Source organism: Protomyctophum bolini (genome assembly GCF_963924005.1).
Source record: "Protomyctophum bolini genome assembly, chromosome: 21".
NCBI classification, from domain to species: domain Eukaryota; kingdom Metazoa; phylum Chordata; class Actinopteri; order Myctophiformes; family Myctophidae; genus Protomyctophum; species Protomyctophum bolini.
The window spans coordinates 2,365,033-2,392,024 of record NC_137882.1 but is presented as its reverse complement, the minus strand read 5'-3'; the positions used below and the strand labels follow the sequence as shown (position 1 = coordinate 2,392,024).

At 45.0% G+C, this 26,992-nt stretch overlaps 1 protein-coding gene across 1 annotated transcript in view; it reads right to left on the bottom strand.

Annotated features, from left to right (window-relative positions):
- Positions 1-26,992, bottom strand: part of ntng1a (netrin g1a) — a gene marked incomplete at both ends in the record, with an annotated part of 113,961 nt that overhangs the window by 39,057 nt on the left and 47,912 nt on the right. The window contains 2 exons of the mRNA XM_080793265.1: positions 11,220-11,581; positions 12,882-13,163. Coding sequence (XP_080649391.1) covers positions 11,220-11,581; positions 12,882-13,163 — 644 coding nt within the window. The remainder of the gene's footprint in view (positions 1-11,219; positions 11,582-12,881; positions 13,164-26,992) is intronic.

Genomic DNA, 26,992 nt, shown 5'->3' with positions numbered 1-26,992 from the left:
CTACAACAACAGACAGCCCTATATACATACTGACCACTAGGACTACAAAAACAGACAGCCCTATATACATGCTGACCACCAGGACTACAACAACAGACAGCCCTAGATCCATACTGACCACTAGGACTACAACAACAGACATCCATATATCCATAATGACCACCAGGACTACTCATTGTGCAGAATGTCAAATGCATCCAAATAATTAGAAAATAGCAGATTTGCAAGATCACAATGTTTCGCATCGCGACGCATTGTGAGCTTGTAGATCGGCTATTTTCAAAATCTGCAAAATGAAGTGGTTCGTGTGTGTGTTTTGTAACGATAACGAAAATGTAATTAGCAACTAAAGTTTTCAAATGAACGTAGTGGAGTAAAAGTACCACATTAGCAGAAGTAAAAAGTATTGGAAATTGGAAATACTCCAGTAAAGTAAAAGTACCGCAAAATGTTACTTGACTACAGTACTTTAGTAAATGTACTTAGTTACTTTACACCGCTGCCAATTAGGAACGAGTCGATGATGGCCCCGAACGACCGTACGGCCCTAGGGTCGATAATAAAACGCCCGTCTTCGACTCTCTTACAGTTTCTGTGAGTTTAAATGTGAGGTGGACTTTACAGCTGCTACAGAATGTGTGGATATTTGGGCAGTGGTGGCCTGAGGTTTAGAGGAGCGGCCTTGTTTTGCCGAAAGGTTGCCGGTTGGATTCCCCGGACGGGCAAGAAAGAAGTGATTGGTCATCACTCACCCAACACCGCTGAAGTGCCCTTGAGCAAGGCACTGAACCCCCAACTGCTGCCCCTGGAGCTGCTTAGTGGCCAACAGTGTAAGACTGTGGTTGTACTGGTCAGCTCCCAGTACAACAGTATCAGACTGTGGTTGTACTGGTCAGCTCCCAGGGTTTAATGTGTGTGTGTGTCTGTATGTGTGTTGAAAGAAACAGATATAATGGGCACGACGATCAAGATGGCAGGATGCAGTGTTATTGACACCAACAGCTAGCAACCAGAAGCTAACGGAGAGTAGTATTATGACTTGATCAATCAAAAAGCAATATATAAAACATCAATGGCCGTACATCAAACGGCAATGGCGTGGAGCATAGCATGTATTCATTTGACGTAGATCAAACGCCAATGTCTAACTGTTAACATGTATGTAACGGTGATAGTTACACAGGACACATGTCGTCGTTGAGCCCTCTGAGCAGAATGCATTGAGCTCTGGAAGAAACAGTAAAAGCTGGGCCTCTTTGAGTGAAGAAATGTGCTGTTTTGCCGCGAGGGTCCCGGCTTCCAGTGTGCCACGTGTGGCTCCGCGAGGCCTCGGGGGACACCCTAACGACATGACTTTAGACTAGTAGGCCGAGGGATTGTGGACCAGGAAAGGTTGCACGTCTAATCCATTGAGACCCGAGACTGATTCTACGAATGTCTTCTAAACCCTATAACAGTTTTCTGAAGATTATTTTATTATTCTTTTAATTACGTACATCAACCTACGGTTCTCAAACTTTTTCATGTCAAGGACTCCCCAAAATAATTTGACCTATTCTATTTGACTGCAGCCCCCCGTCTCAAAATGGTTTGTTCCAGGGACCCAGCAGAAGCAAATTATTCGAGTAAAAAAGTGTTCGCTTTATACAGAATGTTGCACCAAACATTTTTCAGAAATAGCATATTTACAAGCTTCTATGAGCTTGTATATCTGCTATTTTTGAACAGATAAAGTATAAAAAATAAGTGTTTAAAATGTAATCAAAATGGTACAAAATGCTTTCCCGGTGTGAAGGGACTATTAACCAAGTCTCTCTCTCTCTCTCTCTCTCTCTCTCTGTGAACCCCTCCGGCTTCCATCCTGACCTTCTCTGATAATGCCCCGCGGCACACACATGTCTGCTTGGGACATTGAATCACAACTCCCCACAGGCATGAAAGGTAGATTGGTAAAAAATATATATATTTTCCACTATCTAGCACTGTATTCCTTCCTTTCCTTTCTCCAGAGTGGCCAAAGGCAAACATGGGCAGAAAGCATGCTGGAATGATACTGTATGCCTCGATCGCCCCACTGACTGACAGGGATATGTGGAGAGGTAGTTTTGCATGAATGGCTATGCAGTGTATCTCACGCTGTCAGTTTTAACCCATTCTGTGCGGGAACCCCCTTTTGGTGTTAGCATTATGCTATATGCTTTAGCTATTGACCTACAAGCTCGTAGCGCGCCACTCGGTGGCGTGCTATGAGCTTGTAGATCTGCTATTTGTGTAGAAGACATTTTTAGAATCTGATCTCAGGTCAGAATGGCTTAAATGAAAACTCTGGACGTGGCCGTGTAGAGCAGACCTCAGGCACGGCTGACAACAATGGCACAGGAGCAGTGTTGTTTTCGTCGACTAAAACTAAGACGAAATATGTTCGTTGACTGCCTTTTTTCACTGACAAACTAAAAGGAAACTAAATGAAAACTAAGCTACTAAGCTGGTGGCCTTCTGTTGGCACTGTTTCTTTATTGTCTATGTACTGTCTGTGATCTGTTTGTTTGCATGTTTTATGTATATCCTGATGACTGCTGTGCACAAAACAAATTTTCGAAAGGACAAATAAAGTATCTATCTATCTATCTACAATGACTAAAACTAAGACTAAATATACTGACGATTTTGTCACACACTTCAGCACCATGGATAGCTCCTACACTGTTACACACTTCAGCACCATGGATAGCTCCTACACAGTGTTACACACTTCAGCACCATGGATAGATCCTACAGTGTTACACACTTCAGCACCATGGATAGCTTCTACACAGTGCTACACACTTCAGCACCATGGATAGCTCCTACACAGTGTTACACACTTCAGCACCATGGATAGCTCCTACACAGTGTTACACACTTCAGCACCATGGATAGCTTCTACACAGTGTTACACACTTCAGCACCATGGATAGCTCCTACACAGTGTCACACACTTCAGCACCATGGATAGCTCCTACACAGTGTTACACACTTCAGCACCATGGATAGCTTCTACACAGTGCTACACACTTCAGCACCATGGATAGCTCCTACACAGTGTTACACACTTCAGCACCATGGATAGCTCCTACACAGTGTTACACAATTCAGCACCGTGGATAGCTCCTACACAGTGCTACACACTTCAGCACCGTGGATAGCTCCTACACTGTTACACACTTCAGCACCATGGATAGCTCCTACACAGTGTTACACACTTCAGCACCATGGATAGCTCCTACACAGTGTTACACACTTCAGCACCATGGATAGCTCCTACACAGTGTTACACACTTCAGCACCATGGATAGCTCCTACACAGTGCTACACACTTCAGCACCATGGATAGCTCCCACACTGCAGCACCATGGATAGCTCCCACACTTCAGCACCATGGATAGCTCCCACACTTCAGCACCATGGATAGCTCCCACACTTCAGCACCATGGATAGCTCCCACACTTCAGAACCATGGATAGCTCCTACCATGTTAGGTACAATATGTCATTAACTTTCAGTTGCTTTATTCCAGTTGCTTGGTTTCTGTGTTTTGTATCTATATTCTATATGCCTTACTTGAAGATTAGTTTGTGTTTTATTTCTGCAAGATTATGTCTTTATTGGTGTGTGTGTGTGTGTGTGTGTGTGTGTGTGTGTGTGTGTGTGTGTGTGTGTGTGTGTGTGTGTGTAATCACTGCAGCGTTACAAATGAGGGTGAACCTTAATGCTCTTTTCCAGAATAAATAAAGGTTTCAATAAATCAATAAATCACTCAAATATTCCAAAAAAGGTTTAGTCAGATAAATTACGTCCACTCAAGACAGGGGAGGGAGTCTGGGAGATAAGAGAGATATTTGATCTGAGTCTATTGCAAAAGAATAAAAATTAAAATAAAAGGTTGTTGTTATTATCCATTTGGTTTCATGTTTCGCTCTCGAGTAAAGTTAATGTTAAATAATTTGCATTATTTAATTACAAGAAGTCTACACAATTAGAGAAGAATTGTTATTTTTAATCAGTTTGCCTGTCATCTCTCCTATTGGTACCAACATCAATACAGCATGGAACTGTGGACGGAATCTCATCCAAGGACCACAACATATTCTGTAGTGTTTGAATTTACTTTGTAGGCATTTAGCAGACGCTCTTAATCCAGAGCGACTTACATTAAGCAAGAACAAAAAAGCATGGGAATACATCACATAAAAAAACATTTATCATGAAACATGCGTATAAGCTGCATGCGTGCGTAAGCTAAGAACGTAACGTGAATCTCATCAAACGGTGGTTCCGTCCGTGGCTCAAATGTAGAATAAATAATGGACTCTTGATATGAAAAGGGTTGAAAACCAGCGGTGAATAATTGAAAGCTGAAGATCGTGACGGCGTACCGACGGCAGCATCGCAGCGTGCTGTGAGCCAAACGCTTCGCCCCGCGGAATAGAGACTCCACAGGGTTGAGTTATATGTGGATAATAAACCATCGATGCATGAGAAGCTAAGAATACACGACGGAGCCACTTAGCAGTCAGACATTCCAACGCACAATTTTCACATAAAAAAAAAATAATAGTCTTGCCCCTCTCTGTGTCTTTTCTGGTACACCCTATCACCAACACAATGAACGTTGTGTGTGTGTGTGTGTGTGTGTGTGTGTGTGTGTGTGTGTGTGTGTGTGTGTGTGTGTGTGTGTTCAGTGTGTGTGTGCGTGTGCGTGTGTGTGTGTGGATGGTGTTTATATCCCAAGGGTGTTTGTTAGAGGGAATAATGATGGTTTGGAACTTTGTCTCCATTCATAATTCAGGACAGAAAGAAATAAAGTACCGCCCCCTTCAGACATGCACGCACGCAACGCACACGCACACACATGCATGCACGCACACAACGCACAGGTTCGTGGAGGTAAAGGGGGTGGGAAAAGTACTCACATTACTAAAGTAAAAAGTACCAAGAATACTGCAATAATGTAGAAATTACTCTGTTACAAGAAAAAAGCCCCGGAATTCACAAAACTGTCAAAGTACAAAAAGTATATTGGCATAAAAATGCACTCAAAAATACAAAAAGTTAAAGTAGCCTGAAAATGTATACAAATATTTTGAAAATAAGCAAACCTACAAGATTCTTGTTGTCTATTTGCAAATGGCCAAATAGGGCTGAGGTGATTAATCAATGTACGTTTGTGTTATAAATAATAAGCCAAATCTTCAAAGTAACTCTAGTATAGTAACTAAAGATTACAAATACATGTAGTGGAGTATAGAAGAGAGAGAGAGAGAGAGAGAGAGAGAGAGAGAGAGAGAGAGAGAGAGAGAGAGAGAGAGAGAGACAGAGAGAGAGAGGGAGAGAGATGGAGAGAGAGAGAGAGAGAGAGAGAGAGAGAGAGAGGGGGAGAGAGAGAGAGAGAGGTATACTTTAGGCAGCAGCCTCCTGTCCAGCTTTAATTACACTGTATTGATCACAGTGGTGGTGTGTGTGTGCGTGTGCGTGTGTGTGTGTGCGTGCGCGCGTGGAGGCTGAAACATTGCAGGACGTGGTTACGGGAAACGTATCAACCACCCCACCCCCACCCCCCCCCCCCACCCCCCCCCCCCTCAAAAAACAGCGAGAAGCAGACTTTTTCATGCCAACGACAGACACTAGATAATTAGAAAACCCTCTCTCTCTCTCTCTCTCTCTCTCTCTCTCTGATGCTGATACAGTAACAAATGGCTTACTGTACTGTATACTGTACACATTATTAATTGGAGTCACCCGGGCAGCGCCCGCGATGCTCATTATTCACAGCTGCTTACAACAACAACCCCCCCTCCCCACCCCCCCAAACCACCCCATGTTCTTATTTATTCAGGCCAAATAAATGTTCATTTGTGGGTCCTTAATTGACATGAAAGATATTACCACTGCATGGTTTAGATTCTAAACCATGCAGTGGTTCTCTATCTTTGATAAAATAACGATTGCATTTTTAACTATTTGTGGTTTCTAGGGTCTTTTTTCCACCTCTCATACCAAACGTCTTGTAGCCTACAACTGTAATACAAATGAAGTCAATTTATGTCAATAAACAGTCTAGAAAACAAAGCCTCAAGTATCAAGTAGTGTTGTAAGTCAACCCATGTGAGCTGCAACTGGACGCGGCCCTCATCAAGTCACCTTTCAGCGCAATGTGGCCCTTTTGCCCCAAAATGTCATGAGTTTGACACCCCTGGTTTAGAAGGATGAGGAGGGGTCTGTCTGTCTGCCTGTCTGTCTGTCTGTCTGTCTGTCTGTATGCCTGCCTGCCTGTCTGCCTGCCTGTCTGCCTGTATGCCTGCCTGCCTGTCTGCCTGCCTGTCTGCCTGCGCTGAGTCAGTCCAGTTTTTAAGAGAATGTGTTTCATAAGCATTTCGTCTCATGACGATGTTTACCCGACCCACCTGTACAGGTCAATGTTTAGCTCTATTTATGATCGTATTGTAATATTATCAGTATTAGTAGTAGTAGTCTAGTAGTAGTAGTAGTAGTAGTAGTCTAGTAGTAGTAGTAGTAGTATTGGGTTATTATACCTCCTTGTCATAACTTGCTCATACTTGTGTGTTCCAGTACAGCACCTTATAACATTGTTTCGAAAGGTGGTGATTATAAATACAATTTAGCCTACTTACTTATATTGCCTGCCCTGCCTGTCTATCTGTCTGTCTGTCTGTCTCTCTGTCTGTCTCTCTGTCTGTCTCTCTCTCGTAGGTTGGCCTACTTGGGACTCAGCAGAGCTTCATTAAGGTTCATTCCTTTAGTTCTTTACACCGTTGTGGCAAAGATTGAGGAGAGAAGCTGAGAGTCCCCTCCCCTCCCCTCCCCTCCCCTCCCCCTGATCTAAGTGGATATATAGCAGTGCTAGTGAGATATATGCCAGCTTTGAGAGAGCCCGGCTGGCCGTGTGAAATCACTCCCTGCGCGACTCTCACCAGAAGCTCTCCTCTCCTCTCCTATCCCCTCTCCTCTCACCAGAAGCTCTCCTCTCCTCTCCTATCCCCTCTCCTCTCACCAGAAGCTCTCCTCTCCTCTCCTATCCCCTCTCCTCTCACCAGAAGCTCTCCTCTCTCCTCTCCTCTCCTCTCCAGAAGCTGTGTAGTCCTCCCCTCCCCTCCCCTCCCCTCCCCTCCCCTCCCCTCCCCTCCCCTCTCCTCTCCTCTCCTCTCCTCTCCTCTCCTCTTCTCTCCTCTCCTCTCCTCTCCTCTCCACGAGTGCCTCGCGTTATGGCTGAACTGTGCATTACCTTTTTCGGTAAACAGTGCGTGTGTGTGTGTGTGTGTGTGTGTGTGTGTGTGTGTGTGTGTGCGTGTGTGTGGGGGGGAAACATTTCTCAGTCTAAAAATAAACGTGCATGGCAAAACTACCGAACTGCCGGTCCTCGACTGGCGGCTCATCGCTCAACGGTGTGCGTGTGTGTGTGCACGTGTGTGTGTGTGTGTGTGTGTGTGTGCACGTGTGTGTGTGTGTGTGTGTGTATGTGGGGGGAGGAGGGGTGTGGCTCACCGCTCAACTCTACGGCCCCCGTGGGGATGGTCTGTGAGCTCAGTCATGATTAGAATAACCCGTTGAGAACTGAGACCAGATTTTACCAAATAATGTCTACTAGATCATGACAGTTTTATGAGAACCCCCCCCAAAAAAACTGTTTATACATCAGTGTTCTCAAACTATGAAGAAAAAAATGTATTTGAAAATGATTGCATTGTTCCAGGAGAACCCCCAGAACCCAAGAAAATGTATTCAAACATTTTCACGAGTTTCCAAGATTTTTAGATCTTAAAAGTTCATAGCGCGGGACTTGGTGCCGCGCTATGAACTTGTAAGATCTGCTATTTTTCAACATGCTAGTTCAGTATTTAAATAATGGTTATAAGTGGTTAAAGTGACGCAGACGCCTTCCTGGTCTTAATGGAATAAATAATGGCCATGCTGGTGAGTGAACGGATGGATGGATGCTCGAGCCGGGCTGGGCCGGGCCCGGTTCTCTCTCTCTTCGCGTCGGGTCTTAGAGTCCCTCCAGGTGTGTGTGTGTGTGTGTGTGGTTCTGTGCGTGTCCTGTGTGTGTGTGGTTATGTGTGTGTTCTGTGTGTGGTTCTGTTGCAGAGTGAGGTGTGTGTGTGGTTCTGTTGCAGAGTGAGGTGTGTGTGTGGTTCTGTTGCAGAGTGAGTGACCTTCTCAGTCAGGAGAAAAGTCAAACCCTGTGTTTGTGAGCGAGCCGTGTGTTCTCTCATTATCATAGCTCCTTGCACACTCAAGGGTACCTGCAGCCCGCTGCCCGTGTGTATTAGAGCAGCCATCGCTGGACGATATTACACAAGTCTGGGGCGGAATGGGGGGGGGGGATTGCTCTCAGGGTTTTTTACAGTATTAGATGGATATTTCACTTTTATCGTCTACTCAGGCTTATGTGTGAACACCCCAGATATTTGATATTCAATTTTGCTGCCCCCTCAAAATTGTGCCATTTATTCCGCCTTTGCCGAAGTCCTTTGTCAATTGAAGCCTGTATAAACCACGGCCACAATGATCAGGGTGTGTTGGGGGACAAATGTCTGTGTATGTTCACGTGATCTATAACCACATCACATCAGATCTCTATATGTACAGTATGATCCTGTGATGTAATTTAACCACATCACATCAGCCCTGCAGCATGAAGGCGAGAGCTGTCAACATCATCCAACCTGTGATGTATACTGTATACATCATATTTACAGTATATACTGTAAATATACTGTAAATGTGTGAAGAGCACAACTAACAGTAATTAAAATCGCCCCGGAAAAAATAAACAAGCAAACAACGTTCACGGCTGCTAAATTGTAAAATCACATGGTGTAAAAAAAACACTCCACTTAAACCATTTAGACCTGAGGACGATTCTACAGATGACTTCTAAATCATGACAGTTTTATGAAAAAACAGAATGTCTACAGTATGTCAGTCGTATGTCAAACAATTACAGGTCAAGGAGCCCCAAAAATATATGTAATTGTCCGCCGACCCCCATCTGAATATATGTTGTTCCCCAGAAGCAAAGATTAGAGTTAAAAACATCCGCTAGTCTGAAAGAATATATCCAAACATGTGGGCCACATGTTCACGATTTCTCAAAAGTAGCAGACCTACAAGCTCGTAGCGCAGCACTCGGTGCCGCGCTACGAGCTTGTAGATCTGCTATTTTCCGACAGCTAAAAAAGTACAACATAATGCTTTTAAAAAACACCCAAAAAGGGCTTCCCGCTTGGAATGTCTTAAAGTTTATGCCCCAGTGACTGGTGTCGTTGCATAAGCTAAAAAGGAGGGTCGAGACATCGTGTTTTCCTGCCGTGTGGTGGTTTTTTTCCGCTAACAGGATAACGACGTTCTGGTTGTGTATCTCATACTGTACGACCCTCCGGGGGAAACAAACCGTACATCAAACCGCTAATTAGAAAAACGCACAGCCCCGTGACCTCCGACGGCAGGCGGAAAGAGACAGACGCTATATACCTTTTTAACGCAATAAGACCCACGCGACCAGATTCTATCATCTGGAAAAAAACTATAGTTTCTTATTTCAGTGCATGGTTCTGAAACTATATTTCATGTCAAGGACCACCAAAAATGATCTGGATATTTGGCCGCGGACCCCCATCTGAAAATATGATGTCCAAGGGAGTAGGGACCCCCATATAGAAGCAAAGATTTAAGACCCCCAACTGAAAATATGTTGTTCCAGGGAGGCAGGGACCAAAGATTTGAGTTAAAAAACGTTGATATTCAAAGATTTGCGCCACATCTACAATCTACAAGCTCATTCAACAACAGCTAAAGTATATATAAAATAATGGTATAAAAGTGGATAACAGCTATACACACAGACACATGTGTGTTCCCCGGGTCTTAATGGGTTAACGTTGTCTTCCACGGGCTGACAGACAGCTGAGTGGCGCCGGAGCCTCTGAAATGGAGTGCCCATGCACACGCTATAGCTCGCCCTAAGCAACTTTACGTTAATTAAGCCATGCTTGCTGACGACCGCTGAACCGTGTGTGTGTGTGTGTGTGTGTGTGTGTGTGTGTGTGTGTGTGTGTGTGTGTGTGCGCGCGTGTCCTTACACAGAATCGTTGCTCGCCTAATTGGAAAAAGGGGGCTAACATCCGTAAATGCTTCTCTCTTCATTATGGAAGCGGCACGCTTATATAGCTGTATCACCATGATGTTTGTTGGTCATTAGGACTTCGTTTAGGGGAAAAACAGTCTGCGTGTTGTCTAAAGTATTCCTATAACGCTGGGAGCCAATTCTCACACTCTTTATAGGCTGAATTCCCCCACCGGAAAACACCTCCTTCTTCTCCGAGGCCGATAATGCAGTTTCAACGTTATGGCGACTGTCTGCACACCGTCGAGATTATACGCTTTCCAAACACTCTCCCACTGCTAATGTATGCACACACACAGCAACATCCTAGAATAATGTCCGTGCATGTATAATTAATAGATGTATGTGTTTGTTTGTTTGGGGTAAATTAATCTCATATGGATCGCATGTTGGTGTTTTACGAATTGTGTCCGTCGGATGCTAACCTTGTATGACCAAAGCAGTCGTGATGCTAGGCGGGGTGGCGCTCGTAATGTGCCGTCACATTCGTGTGTGGCTAGCGTCGAGTCAAACCAAAATACATTAGATTACATTTCTACAGTAAACCTACAGTACTGGTCATTTCTACAGTAAACTTACAGTGCACGGTCACACATCCCACAAAAACAGGTGACGCCATGAACAGTCGCTTTACTTAAAAGCTAAAACATTACAGAAAATCCGACCCCTCAATATTCCGACCTCCCATAATTCCAAACTAACACCATCCAAAGCCTTAAGTCTTAAACGGCCATGTAGGTCACTAACCCTAACTTCAGTCTTAACCTGCCACGTAGGTCGCTAACCCTAACCTCAGTCTTGTAGATTTATCGGAAGTTGGACTGGACAGTCCCTGGCTGGCTGCATTTATAAGTCACAGTGCTCAGTGTAAATGACCCTTTGGGCTGCTCAACAGCGCCTCATTTAGGTCACCCAGCAGCGGTATTGCAGCTTTTCGTACTCCAAACAGACATACATACATTACACACGAAGCCAGTGTGTGCAACCGCTCAAAAGTTAAAAAACAAACCAAAACAAAGTGTGTTCTCTCTCTTACCTGCCCTGGACCTTGATGTCGGAGATGGCGTAGAAGTACCGGCTGAGGTTGTTCTCGTCCACCATGGTGGCGCCCGTGGCGGGCCTCAGCAGCCTCACCCTCAGGTCGGTGAGCGTGAAGAAGTCCCGCAGGTTCTTGGTGGTGTCCAGCTGGCCGTAGAGGGACGCCATGTTGTGGAGGCGGGGCCCGGCGAACAGCGCGAAGCGCTCCTTGATCTCGAAGCGCACCGTCTTGTCGTACTTCCACACGTAGCCCCGCGAGTACTCCTCAGTGCAGATGATGTCCAGCAGGGTGTGCTGTGTCAGGTCCGACGCCGTCTTGGGCTCCATGGTGAACGCGTCCAGGCAGTCTGTGGCGTAGAACTGGTGACCAGAATAATATTAATATTAGTATTATTATTAATAATAATAATAATAATAATCTATGGGCCCAGGCGGTGGCGTAACCGTCTGGGCACCCGACTGGTAATCCAGTCGCAGTGTGCCGCGGGTCCGACGGCCTTTACTGCATGTCTCCCCCCCCCCCCCCCCATCTCTCTCCCGTTTCCTGTCAGCCTACTGTCTGTCCCTTCAAAAAACCAATAAAAGGCGTAAGCCGCAAAAATATATCTTAAAAAATACATAATAATATTTCATGGTACAGGCAGTCTGTGGCGTAGAACTGGTAACGATAATAATATTAATATTAGTATTATTATTAATAATAATCCATGTTGAATGCCCCTGTAAAATATGAATCACCCTCTTTCCCCTCACTGTATATGTTTATTTTCCCTTTTTGCTTCCTTTATGATGAATTCCTGTTCTGTTCTTCAACTATATAGAAAGTGTCTATTTGTACGTCTCTAAATGTTTTGATGAATTGAACAATGTGGACCCTGTTGTAAACAAGTGTAATGCTTAATTGGGTCGTCCACTCACAGTTAACAGCCTTTGTATTGAGTTTGTGCTTGAAATGTACTGTAATTCTGCAAACTGTTGATAAATATTTCAATCAATCAATCAAACGTTTTGTAAATATGATTTTAGGCATATACTTATACATATTATATCTGCTCTTTTTCGCCCAAATGACCGCCGTCACCCTTCCCACCCCCCACAAGCAGTGAAGTTTCACACCTCCCTTCCGGCTGGAGACAGGCATTGTTCAAAGCTAATGGGTCATTTGCATTTCAACTGCCAAGCCTGCATTCCATTTCCAACTAATTCAATTATAATGTTTGGCTGGTTAACTTGTAATTTGTTTACCATGTTGATATAATAGGAATACAATGATTATTATCCATGATGAGGGATGTTATTGAATGCTCAGTTAGACTCGACCGACATTCCTTTCCATGAAGCGAGAATGATTGCCGATGCGTTTCCAAATAAATAATGACAGTGTTTGAAATCATTCCAACCAGATAGACCTCCCGAACCTCTAAATGTTTTGTCAGTCAAAAGTGCTAGTGTTACCCTCACAAAAACATGCAGTAATCCTGGTCTCTATACTGCCTCCCCCTGGCCAGCCGGGGCACCTGATGGAGGGGAAAGGAACTGGTTGGAATAACATGTTCCTTCCACGCGCTACGTCCAACCAGGGAAACTCCCCCCTGTCAGGTGTAAAGGAGCAACTTGGACACTCAGGCATGAAGGAAGCATGAGTTCAAGATGTGATTACCTGGTAGGGCTGCCAGGTGCGTCCGTAGTCCAGGCTCTTCTCCAGAACCATCTGCTCGGGCCGACCCGACTCGAAGGTGAGCACGATGTCGTCGGTGAGCTCGATGGTCTTGTCCCAGGACAGGGAGATGTTGACCAGCAGGGGGCGCGGGTGCCTCTTCCAGGAGGAGCTCTGCCAGAAGGTGGTGGGGTTCCGCCCCTCGAAGTCGAACATGAGCTCCGGGGGGTGGGCCAGCTCCTCCGTGGTCGCGTCACACTCGTTGTTGCACATGTACGGGTTCTCCTGGGAGGGGGAGAGGAGGGGGGGGCATGGTTAGAATGCTTGGGGGGTTTGTGAGGGGTGCTAGCCCCTCATATGTCCAGCTTTGAGGACACGACATAAACATTGACAACGAATGGCCAGTTTTGAGTGTTTGTGCACAAACACAAACATTGAACACGAAAGTGAAGACCAAAAATTTGATTGGCCGGAATGGGATGATGTTTGATGATTTATGATAAGAGGTCACGGCCCAGGCGGTGGCGTAACCGTCTGGGCACCCGACTGGTAATCCAGTCGCAGTGTGCTGCGGGTTCGACTCCCGAGCCCGACACGGCCTTTACTGCATGTCTTCCCCCCCCCCTCCATCTCTCTCCCGTTTCCTGTCAGCCTACTGTCTGTCCCTTCAAAAAACAATAAAAAATCTTAAAAAAAAAAAAAAAAAAAGAGCGCCTGCCACTTCACACGGGTGTGATTTATTTAATTTTTTAGTTTAAGTTCGTTCTGAATAGTCACTGAACACAGAGGGCTGTTCAGTGACTTACGAACGAGCGCTTCCAAACTTCAACACTTCACTTCACACTTCAACTCTTTTAACACATTTCATTTTCCATCATCCGGGGACCGCCCAGCAAACCATGTGAGGGCCCCGTGGGGGTCCCGACCCACATGTAGAGAAACACCTGCTGTTGCTCCACAAAGAAAGTCCCAATACCGATGAAATCCCATTGAAATGCCAATGAAAGAGAGCGTGTGTGTGTGTGTGTGTGTGTGTGTGTGTGTGTGTGTGTGTGTGTGTGTGTGTGTGTGTGTGTGCCCATCCTGTGCGACCTCCAGGCGACCCTGAGCCGTTTGAAAAAATGATTATTTGTTCGAGGCTGAGCAGCTTATTGGCCAAGGTGTCTTTTACCACTACTGTAATCTGCACACACACACACACACACAGTCACACACAGTCACACAGTCACACACACGCACACACACGCACACACACACACACACACACACACACAGTCACACGCACACAGAGAGAGAGAGAGAGAGATGATATATCTGTGTAAACGACAGAATAGAGAGATGTGAACCAAAGAAAGATAAATTGGAAAGAGAAGCGTGTGTGTGTGTGTGTGTGTGTGTGTGTGTGTGTGTGTGTGTGTGTGTGTGTGTGTGTGTGTGTGTGTGTGTGCAGAAATGCACGCACGCCTGCATGCACCCACCCACACACACGCACCCACCCACCCACACACACACACACCCACACACACACACACACACAGGCAGGCAATAGAGTTGCTATTGAATTGGAGGCACTAGTGTTGGTTGGTATTGACACTGACCAAATCAACACCTTGACACTGAAACTCACTCACACAGAGAGAGAGAGAGAGAGAGGGGAGAGGGAGAGAGAGATATAGAGATGGATGGAGAGAGAGAGAGAGAGAGAGAGAGAGAGAGAGAGATGGATACACTACACTATTGACACTAAAACTCACTCACACAGAGAGAGAGAGCAAACAACAGCACCAGCCATAGATTTGCCAAGCCTATATTGCACAGATTAGAAATAAACCCTAAATAAGATAACATGACATGTCATGCGGTGATGTCATGCGGGGGTGATGTCAACTGTAACGCTGGTCATTCGTAGCATGCTGGTTGCAAAGCTACAGTATTATTTATTATACAAAAGGCTGTCAGACATTTATTCCATTCAGCGTTGAGTCCAAACTGTAGCGAGGACTCCGCTGTAGGCCTGTATGTATAATGGGGCCATTTTCTTTCTAGTGCAGAAACCAGACGGCTTTAATCTTTTGACTTTTCTGTGATACTCGCCGCGGTGCCCCGTTTCAAGATGGCAATCTGCCGCTACTACCAACACGACACGCTGAGCGGAACGGCATCAGAGGAACACCACATGTACGCTTTACTGTACAACCACACGTCTGATCAGAGACAACGTTTCAAAAGGAGGGAGATAGAGAGAAAGAGACAGAGAGAGAGGGTTATCTCTCTCTCTCAAAGAAAGCCAGACTCAGATGACGCGATAAGAACACAGTGGAAGACAGCGCCGGTATATTCGCATTTTCTACTCAAGTAAAAGTATCAATACTGCAATATAGAAACTCTTTTGCAAGTAAAAGTGCTTGAGTAAAAGAAGCACTTGAGTAAAATAAGTACTTGACTAAAAAATACAAATATATTGGTATCAAAATGTACTTAAAAGTACCTCAAGTAGAAAGTGCAGAATGGCTCATTTCATGTTTTCAAAAGTAAAACAAATATTTTGAAAATAGCATATCTACAATAGCCGATCTACAATATCCGATCCACAATGCACCGCGATGCGACGCATTGTGGATCGGCTATTGTAGATGTGCTATTTTCAAATGGCAGAAATGGACTGAAGTGGTCGTATGTATGTTTGGTAATAATAATCAAAATCTACAAAGTAACTAGAGTGAACTTAGCTCTGGTCCATATCCTTCTAGTGCTTCTACGATTCTGCCCTGCGCAGTACAAGGATATGGGACTTCCAATTTTAAATCTCAAATCGAAATCAGACCAGCCTCTCCTCTTTGGCGAAAAAACTTTGCTACTCACCAAAACAAAGGCGGGTTGTGTCAAAAGAAAGCCTACTTTCCTTAGTGGACGCACTCTGAGCCCCCCACCACACGTATAAACGGTACTTTTTGGCCAAAAGGGGATTTTTTTTCACCGGAGGACAAATATTCTCTATGAGGCAGTTCTCTGGGCAATATCAGTAGAGGGCGCAGCGGAGTAACTAAAAATGTTTTTTTTCCGGTGGATACAAAATCACTTTTTGGCCAAAAAGTACAGTTTATACGTGTGGTGGTGGGGGGGGGGGGGGGGGCTCAGAGTGCATCCACTAAGGAAAGAAAGCTTTCTATTGACACAACCCGCCTTTGTTTTGGTGAGTAGCAAAAACGTTTTTTTATTTACACTAAAGAGTAGAGGCTGGTCTGCATTCATGCGAGCGGCGGAAGTTGAGAGTAACATAGCTCAGAAATTTTACTTATAAGTACATTACGTAAGCAAATGTACTCTGCTCTGGAAGGCAGAATGAAGATGGCGTGATAAGAGTGCATTGAAGACAGACTGGTGGTGGTGGAGGGGGTGTAGGGGGTTCTGGGGGGGGGGGGGGGCTGTTCGGAGCGACGGAGGATGCAATCTGCTATCTGTGGGTTTATACGAGTTCCGAGACATCTGTCGCGCAAACGGATGGCTTTGATTGGTGGAGGCTTCCCCCCCCCCCCATCTATCCGCTGGGGCCCGTCGGCATTCGGCAGATAGTATAAAATTTATATTCCCCCAAGTGGGCCACATATCCTCCTCCCCATCAGTATTTATATGTGATGTGTGTGTGCCGTTGGGCCCCAAGCCAAGCCCAGCCCGGGTCTGGGCCTGGGCTGGGCCCGGGCCTGTCAACCATGCACTGTACTTTACTGTACACTCGCTTATCTTATTTTAAAAGTATAAAGCCTCAGCCAGCCGGGGCCAAATTAAACACCCAGTTCAGTAAGTTTTATTGTCTGGCGCTCAATTAGGCTTTATTGTTGTTCATGAGTCCCAGACTCCAGACCAATCCGTCTTGTTTCTCAGAAACGCGACAGGATTACTGTCCCATTGTTAGGATGACTGTCCTATTGTTATTCGCTATAGAGCGCCGCAGTCCCTCCCCCTTTCAGAAAAACGAGTGGCCCAGGAAATGAAAACCCAGTGCATTCTCCCATCGGCACTTCTAATATAATTTATTTAAAGATGGTTACGCCGCGGACAAAGCCAACTCGGATCGTGACAAATCATGACAATGAACACAATGTTTTGGGGCCGATCAAATCATTAGAAAGAAGAAAATAAAGTCAGGAGACAACACTATTTGTTTGTTTTTCGTCTTATAAATTATTTGATCGGCCCAAAACATTGTGTTCATTGTCATGATTTGTTGAATGAATGGTTTATAGGATTCTAAACCCATCCATACATCCATCTTCAACCACTTATCCGTAGTCGGGTCACGGGGGTCACATTCAGCTCCACCAGAGTGTTCCAGACTTATTCCCTCTCCTCCAGAGCAACGTTATAGTGAATTCCTCCTGGGGGGGGGGTGCCATTTAGCCTCTCTCACCCAAAACTAAAGAATAGTGTTGTTGTTATCGTATCGGATACAATCTTGTCCACAATGCTGTCGGTACCATTAGGAGAGATAACAGGCAAGCATTGATCAAAATAACAATTCTACTACTTGTAGACTTCTTGAAAAAAGAGAGAGAGGGAGAGAGAGAGACAAAGACAGACAGAGAGAGAGAGAGAGAGAGAGAGAGAGAGAGAGAGACAGAGAGAGGGGTGAGCAGCAGAATGTGTAACGAGTCAGATCCATAAATCGTCCATGCTCTCTCTCTCTCTCTATCTCTCTCTCTCATTCACTCTGTCTCTCTATCAGGAGGTGAAATTAGCCCCAACAGTGTAACTGCAAACAGGACAATGACAAGAGGATTAGAGGGTTGATGATGATTTACCATTCACCATGATTTGTGGAATGCTCCAGCTCTCTCTCTCTCACACACACACAAACACACACACACACACACACACAGTGTGTAGGAAGCATATTAAGCCCATTGTGTCGGGTCAACAGCGCTATTAGCACCAATTGAGCGTGACCTGTTCACGCTCTCCCGCCACGCGCGCCCACCCACAGCTGTGTTAACACAGGGGCGGCTGCCCCGGTCGCCCGGTCGCCCGGTCCCCCCCGGCCCCCCCAACACCCCCCCCCCCTTCCAGCCCGCTGCAGCTCATCATCAGATTCATTGGGATTAAAACATGGTCTGTAATGACTGTAATAATCTGTGGCGTTGTCGTATATATATATACAGTGGCCGGCCTGGCGGCCACAACCGGCTGCCGTCCATTATTGTAACGCGTGCCGAGGCCATTAATGGGCCAATAAAAGCCCTCACAGCGTCGTCACACGTCATAAAATACAACACGACAGAACGGCAACCATTGATTTCTCACCGAGGTGTTTTAAGACTCGTTTTAAGAGCGTTTTAAGAGCGTTCTATCTTCCGTTTCTCTCTCTCCACTCTGGCTGACCAGCTGACCGGCTGACCGGTGAGGTTATTATCGGCTGTATTCTGTCGCTGCGTGCAGGACGGGAGCCGGAGGAGACCATTGGCGATAAAAAAGACCTGAGAGATCAGATTCTACAAAATGTCTTCTAAATTTTAAGTTTTCTTTAAAACAAAAAAGCGATGTTTCTTTAACACATTCTGTACAAAACACGTCTGGAAACGTCATAAGGATCAGAACCGAGTGGTACCTTAGACGTCTGTGGACGTCCTAGCGACGTCCAAACGACGCGGGGCGAGATAATAATATTCAGAATTATTCCTTCTTTTTTTTTGGCATTTCGCTTTTCGCTTGCCGTATGCTAACGCTCTGTGCAAATATTAGCTTGTCATTGACTCCCATGTTAGCGCGGCGGAAAGAATGACTCGTATCTCCTCATCCAGGGCGCTCTCCGTGGTGATGAATGGATCGATATGCTGGCGCTGCATTTCTGCTCCTCATCCGTCTCTCCCGCAAAATATGAACGCTTTTTGGAGTTTATATAAATATAGTAAGATGATCGGGGATTATGAGCTCACTTTGTCAAGTCAATTTTTTTAAGAAAGTGTTTCCGGTTCATGGCTTTCAGAGTAAAAGCGATCACTACTCTGGCGACTACTCTGGCACCCCGGAGCGTCTATTTTGATGCACTTCCTGTACTAGATGTGTTAACAGTGGTGCTCAAGAACCCCCAAAATTATATGACTTTGGCCGCCGACCCCCCATCTGAAAATATGTTGTTTCAGAGGAACCCCCATCTGAAAATATATTGTTTTAGAGGAACCCCCAGAAGCAAAGATATTAAAAAAAAAAAAAAGTTTGCTGTGAAAAAATAATATATTCAAAAGATTTGCGCCAACATTTTTTCACGATGTTTTCCAAAATGTAGCAGCGATCTACAAGCTGGCAGCGCGGCATTCGGTGCCACACAGCTGGGCTTGCAGATCTGCTATTTATTTTCAAACAGCTAAGAATATAAACCAGGGGTAGGCAACCTTTGGCACTGGTGCCAACCTTGGCACAAAGGGTGGTGATCACTGGCACAATGGCATGGGAAAAAAAAAAACAATTACCGGTAAATAAACAATTAAAAAAATGTCAAATAAATGAATTCACTCATATTTGTATGTAAATTACATCATTCAACATTCATTAAAACTCTGAACTCTGACTGGTGAGGGAGATAGGAGGCCTAAGATCTAATAAGTCTAATGATCATTATAACAATGTGAAAGAATATTTAAAAAGGGAAAAGGTTATAATCGTGGACAATCAAAACATGTTGTGGTGTCATTAAAGTGACACACTGACTATCTAGAAACTAAAAACATGGCACTTTGTTTCAAAAAGGTCGCAGACCCCTGGTATAAACTAATGGTTAACCAATGCGTTTCTCAGGTCTGTGTGTTGGTGGTTTTCGTCAGCGAGCTATATGGTGAATTAATCACACCTCCCTGCCTCCCTCCCTCCCTCCTTCTGCTGATAGGAGGAGTAGGGCCCCTATATCTGCAGACCCCTATTATCAGCAGATAGGGGGCCCACCCTGGCTGGCACAGCGGGCCGCTTGGCGCTGTGCCAGCCAGGGTGTGTGGGCGCTGCCTGGCTGGACCACGCAGCAGATTCTCTGCTCCGAACGGATCGATGGCGGTATACGTCTCTGTCTGATTACCTCGCCACGCCTCGGTGGAGCTGGCACCGTCCAGAGTGTGTGAGTGTGTGTGTGTGTGTGTGTGTGTGTGTGTGTGTGTGTGTGTGTGCGTACGTGCGCGCGTGCGTATATTGAGGATTGTTTGATGTCAGATTCCACCACAGACAGTGGAGGAAAATAAGTAACTTTACAATTTCGAGTTATTTTTACTTTACTTATTTCCAATTGCCATTGACTTTTACTTCTACTCCACTACATCTCAGAGGCAAGTAGTCTATCCACTACATTTATTTGAAAATTAGTTACTTTTTTTAAAATTTTGAGCATTATTACAAAACCTACATTAACCGAACAACACGACCAGTAGTCGGACGATGTCTGACATCATCATCAATGTGTCATAAATGTCCTACATGTCTGACATCATCATCAATATGTCATAAATGTCCTACATGTCTGACATCATCATCAATATGTCATAAATGTCCTACATGTCTGACATCATCATCAATATGTCATAAATGTCCTACATGTCTGACATCATCATCAATATGTCATAAATGTCCTACATGTCTGACATCATCATCAATATGTCATAAATGTCCTACATGTCTGACATCATCATCAATATGTCATAAATGTCCTACATGTCTGACATCATCATCAATATGTCATAAATGTCCTACATGTCTGACATCATCATCAATATGTCATAAATGTCCTACATGTCTGACATCATCATCAATATGTCATAAATGTCCTACATGTCTGACATCATCATCAATATGTCATAAATGTCCTACATGTCTGACATCATCATCAATGTGTCATAAATGTCCTACATGTCTGACATCATCATCAATATGTCATAAATGTCCTACATGTCTGACATCATCATCAATGTGTCATAAATGCCCTACAATGTCTGACATCATCATCAATGTCTCATAAATGTCCCACATGGTGGTGTTGATAAGAGAGCTGATGATGGAAGGAGATTACATCATCTGATAACGTCAGAAACCGCTACAGCTGCTAACCTCCCAACGCCACTCGCTGAAACACAAGTGGAAATTTCCACTGCCAGCCTGCCATGCAAGACCAGCTAGCCTCTCTCTGTATGTCTCCCTCTCTCTCTCTCTGTCTCTCTCTCTCTCTCTCTTCCCCCTCCTCTCTCTCTCTCTCTGTGTGTGTCCAGTTCAGAGAAAGGCCTGCAGGGGATAGTCCAGACAGGATATTAAGCCATTGAGACCGGGAACCGCATCTCTGTCACCTCATCTAAGCTTTTAAACACTTTAACCATTCATTTAAACTTTAGTTATTGAAAAATAGCAGATCTAGAAGCCCGTAGCCCATTCTGTGCCCGTAGCATGGCACTCTACGAGCTTGTAGATCTGGTATTTTTAAGCATTTATTTTTTTCTGGTAATCTTTTTTTTTTTTTTTTAACGTGGCGCGAATCTTTGAATATATGCTTTCACACTAGCGAACGTTTTTAACTTGTATCTTTGCTTCTGGGAGGGGGGAGGGGGGGGGTCGGTCCCTGGAACAACGTATTGTCAGATGGGGGTCGGCGGCCATCATTTTTGGTGGGTTCCTCGACATTAAATAGTTTGAGAACCACTGATATAGAAAAAACTGATTCATAAGACATGTTGTTAGTCTGGAGTCTGGACCTCAGGTCTGAGCCGGTTAATGGAACTCTCTCCGGCAGTTAGACGGAGCGGCCCGGCTCGGCACACGGCTCCGTTTCACTGTCGCCTCGGCTTCTGGAGGACCAGGAGAAATGGAGAAATGTGCCCAGCTTATTAGCCAAAAGGAGACATCCCCCATTTTTACCTTCCTCCCTGCCTCCTTGGTTTATGACACACACACACACACAAACACACTCACACACACACACACACACACACACACACACTCACACACACACACACACACACACACACACACACACACACACACACACACACACTCACGCGCATGTCCAGCACAATTACCTCGACCCACACACACACACGTGAGCGTGCGCGCAGTGCAATCACCTCGACCCACACCCACACACACACCCACACACACACACACAGACTGACATCTCCCACCTAATCAAGTATAGCGGATTATCTTGTCCTGATAAATTGGAGCCTGCAGTGCTTCAAAAGGTCCCACTCCCAAATCCTCCCCCCCACCCACACCCCCCTCCCCCCTCACACACACACACACACACACACACACACACACACACAAGCCACTGGGGAGCAGGGAGGGAGAGAGAGAGAGACAGAGAGGAACATCGCCGCGTAATGATTTGTGGCAAAGCGGACAAATGTTTTGGGGGAGAACCCCTATCAGCTGAAGGAGGGAGGGAGGCGTGATGAATTCACCACAGCTCGCTGACGGAAACCACAAACCGGGCTGGGCCCAGCCACTAATTGAACTGAAGGGCCCTCCTGGTGTCTCCCCAAACCTCGCCTCGTTACCTTCTACTGTATCTGGGCTTTGGGTATAGAAACCCATAATAAGGATCTGACTGAAGCTAGAGAGCAGGAATATTTTCTGAAAACTAGGGATGCACGATATATCGGCCATGAAAATACCATATCGGTATCAGAACGTCTCAAAATAATACACATTATTAACCCATTCTGACCCGAGATCAGATTCTAAAAATGTCTTCTACATCCTGACAGTTTTCTGAAAAAGCTATTTTTCTATGTCAGTTGTTTGTGAAAATAGCTAAAGCATAACATAATGCTAAAACCATTGCTATATTATTAGGGCCTAGGCTTGTTTCTATTGTTGTCTATTAATTGGTATCGGCAGATACGACCCTGCAAATAAATCGGATATCGGCCATAATTTCATAACCGTGCACCCCTCCTGAAAACCTATACTTTTATCATGTCATCTTTGTCTTAGTGTATTTTGCCTCTCATTAAAGTTGTCTTGTATGTCTCCGCTTTAATACATTTTGAATGATTATGTGTTATTATTATATGTTCTTATTTTTACTTTGCTGTCTTTATGGCTATCCTGCTCCTCGTGTTATGTTTTAATGTTTTGCCTCGTTAGAAAACACGTCGTAACATTTTGTTTGTAAAAAAAAGTGCTTTGTCCGAAACATTGAGCTACAGAGTTGGGGGTTGGCGGCCAATTACAGATAATTTGTGGGGTCCTGAAATGAAATATTGAGAACCACTGATATAGAAACAGGTTTTTCAGAAAACTGTGAGGTGAGGAGGTGAGGACGCTGGCGTGGACAGTCCCCCCCGCTTCACCTCCCAATGTATGAATGAATGAATGGATGGACCATGGTAGTGCACATTGAGTATAAACGCTATACAAATGAAATCCATTAATATTGCTCCCAGTGTCGGTGTGTGAATGTGGGAGCCAGGAGAGGACGCTTCACCTCCCATTGAATGAATGAATGGATGGACCATTGAGTATAAACGCTATACAAATGCAACCCATTATTATGTGAATAGAAAAGTGCTATAAAATGTGATCCATTGTTGTTTATTTTTTATTTGTATTATAACAAAAAGGAGGCCCTCTAAGAGACACTGACTCCTGAAATAAACCTCGGGTCTATTCACCGTCCCTGACCGACAGAACGACCTTCACGTTCTGCACAATGTGACGATCATGGCCAAAACCACTACCTTTCAGGAAATGTAATGAAAAGGATAGAAAAGAAGAAGAAATAAATAAAGAAAGAACCTGATGTGTTGCAATTCACTTTCCCTTTCAGAATGTTCCACAGCTAAATAAAATAGGCAAACAAAAACAGAACTCACAATGCGTGGCGTCAAGCTAGCAGAGGCATTGTATTATATTGAGAATTCCAGCCAACAAAATAAATACAAAACTAAGACAGAAATTATAGGGAGGGATTGTGGAGAAGAGGTTCAGTAGAACTATGTATGTCGTTTTATGTATGGTTGCACTCTGGTGACAGGATGTGTGAGTTGCTGTGATAGGAGAAGGATATATCAAATGGAACACAACCACCCTAAAGACTAATCATTGTGTATATATTCCTGCACTATACCTGCATCGAGTGATCTCGGTACATAGAATTTGATCTATTGAAGATTCTGACTTTCAAATGTTTGTTTTGATTGTATTGTTCTTTCTGCTTTGGCAATGTAAACGTATGTTTTCTCATGCCAATAAAGCCCTTTGAATTTAATTTAATTGACTATTTTGGGGGATCCCCAGTCCATATATGATTGTTTTAGGGGGTCCCCAGTTCATTGTTTTAGTGAGTTAAAAAAATAATTACACTTTTTGGGGGTCACTGCCTAACCAACTTGAGAACGGCAGTGGATAGTGAGAAAGAAACAGGCCATTTGGAACTACAAACTCAGAGAAACATAAACTGGCTTACACACACAGGCACGTACACACACACACACGTACACACACACACACACACACAGGCACGTGTACACACGCACACACACACACACACACACACACACACACACACACACACACACACACACACACACACAAACCCAATGGGCCGTACCGACTAAAATTAAAAACCGGCGGGTACTAAAAGGCTGAGTGGATAAAACGACGGCGTAGAGCCAATGAGGGAAATCCAAGCGTGATCTACAGCGTCCCGTAAACGCCTTAACCACCGCCAGCAGGAGGGGGAGGAGCTTTATGAGGCGAGACGGCGCCGTGTAAATGTGCCCCCCCCCCCCCCCCCCTCTCCCCCCCACTACCCCTCCCCGCCACCGTCTTCGTGCTCGGCAGCAGCGATTTAGGAGATTCATGAGCCTTAACACATTTTGTGCGGGAACTCCTTTTGGTGTTAGCATTGTTATGCTTTAGCGATTGAAAAATAGCAGATTTTGAAAAATCGACTGACATAGAAACATAGCTTTATCAGAAAACTGTCAGGATGTAGAAGACATTTTTAGAATCTGATCTCAGGTCAGAATGGGTTAAAACAATCGCAGGGAGAAACACACCTTGTGTTTCCTTTCCCCTCCTGCCCGTTTATAAAAACACTTTTATATTCTATTATCTTTTTATGGCCGTCGTGGGGAGAGCCCCGAACCCGATGGCGCCGCTAAGCTACGCTACGCTACGGATCAGCGGACAGGAGGACCGCACGCGTGCAGCGCTTAACCCATGTGGACCTGAGGAACCATTCTACAAATGTTTTCTAAATCCTTAGTTTTCTGAAAAAAACCCATGTTTCTATGTTTCTATGTCAGTGGTTCTCAAACTATTTAATGTCAAGAATTATATGTATTTGGCCAACGACCCCATTCTGAAAATATGTTGTTCTCCTCCCCAGAAGCAAAGATTTGAGTTAAAAACGTTCGCTCTGAAATAATATATATATTCAAAGATTTACAAAAACCCAAGTGCAATAGTGCTGGTGCAATGTAATAGTGCAAAAGTTCAAAGTATAGTCCAAAGTTCAGTGCAAGACCAAGTCCATTTTCAGTACCCTTTTCATACTATAGAGGGGGTTGGGCGATGGGGGGGCAGGTTGTTCATTCAGCAGCCTGACAGCCTGTGGGTGAAGGCTGATGTTGGACATAACAGGCTAGAACATCAACTCAGCATGGAACTGTGGACAAAACCTTATCCAACGACAGAAAGAAAATATTCTTTAGTTTTGGGTCTGAGAGGCTAAATGTCATCAAACGGTGGTTCTGTCTGTGGCTCAAATGCTTGGGTAAATAATGGCCTTGAATATACCACTGCTGTACAGTTCAACAGGTAACGTACAGTAAATGGTTGAATATCACTGCTAACATTAACCCATTCTGAACGGGAACCCCTTTTGGTGTTATAGCATCATGTTATGCTTTAACTATTGAAAAATAGCAGATCTACAAGCTCATAGCGTGCCACCGAGTGGCGCGCTACGAGCTTGTAGGTCTGCTATTTTCGAAAAATCGAAGAACGACTGACATTTTTTAGAATCTGATCTCAGGTCAGAATGGGTTAATCAGACCCAGTGTGTGTCCCGTGGAAACCTCGTATGAATCTGATCTCAGGTCAGAATGGGTTAATACAGAATTCATCCAATTGTGTAAAAATATTCCACTGCTCCGTCCACCCCCACCTCCCCTCCCCCCCTCCCTCCCTCCCACCAGAGAGCAGAGCAGCTGTGTGGCACAGTATATGGATAACAAACCAAAAAAATAGATACAGTAATAATTGGTCCAGACATAAAGGAAAAGAAACGCCAGCCTTCTGCCATAACCCGACGGTCTTATCTCCCCCGCCGAGAAACCCACAGGGATTTACTACTGAGAAGGACAGGAGGGCACACACGAGCACGCGCACACATGCACACACACACACGCATGCACGGACACGCACACACGGACACATACGCACACGCACGCAAGCATGCACACTTGCACAGCCATGCACACGCGCACACACACACGCCTGTCAACCTCCACCTTCTTGTGCCTCTGTCCCTCCCTCTCTCCCCCCCACCCTCCCCTCATCCACCCTCCCTCCCCCCTCCCTACCTCCCTCCCTCCCCCCACCCCTACTTATCCACCCTCCCCCTCCCCCCTCCCTCCCACCTGGGCGTTATGGCATAATCATGCTTCATGTCCTATATAGAAAAGGGCCCTGCAGACATACATGGATCACTGTCACCTTGACCATAAGCTGAGAGGCTGAGAGGCTAAGTCCAGCACTGGGAGCTGCCCCGGTCGCTCTGAAACCCCCCCTAGGAGACCCCAAGACTACTACTCTAAACCTGCCTAGTGCCTACCTTCCCTGCCTCCGGTGCCCCCGGTTCAAATCCCGGGAAGCCGTGACTCTCTACACCTGCCCCGCTAGACGATGATGAAAATCTTTGAGAGCCACTGATAAAGAAACACGCGTGCGTGTTTGCATTGAACAGGAGCATTTCTGACTTTCAGGCTTTGTACACAAAGTGACATGTTGGTAGCAAGCTTGTAGGCCAGCTATCTGTTATGAATAAATAAAAAATCCCAATATGGAAACGAGTGACGATGATGTAAAGAATGATTGCGAATTAGCTCAAATAATTGTAATTAATAGGCGATTGTCATAAT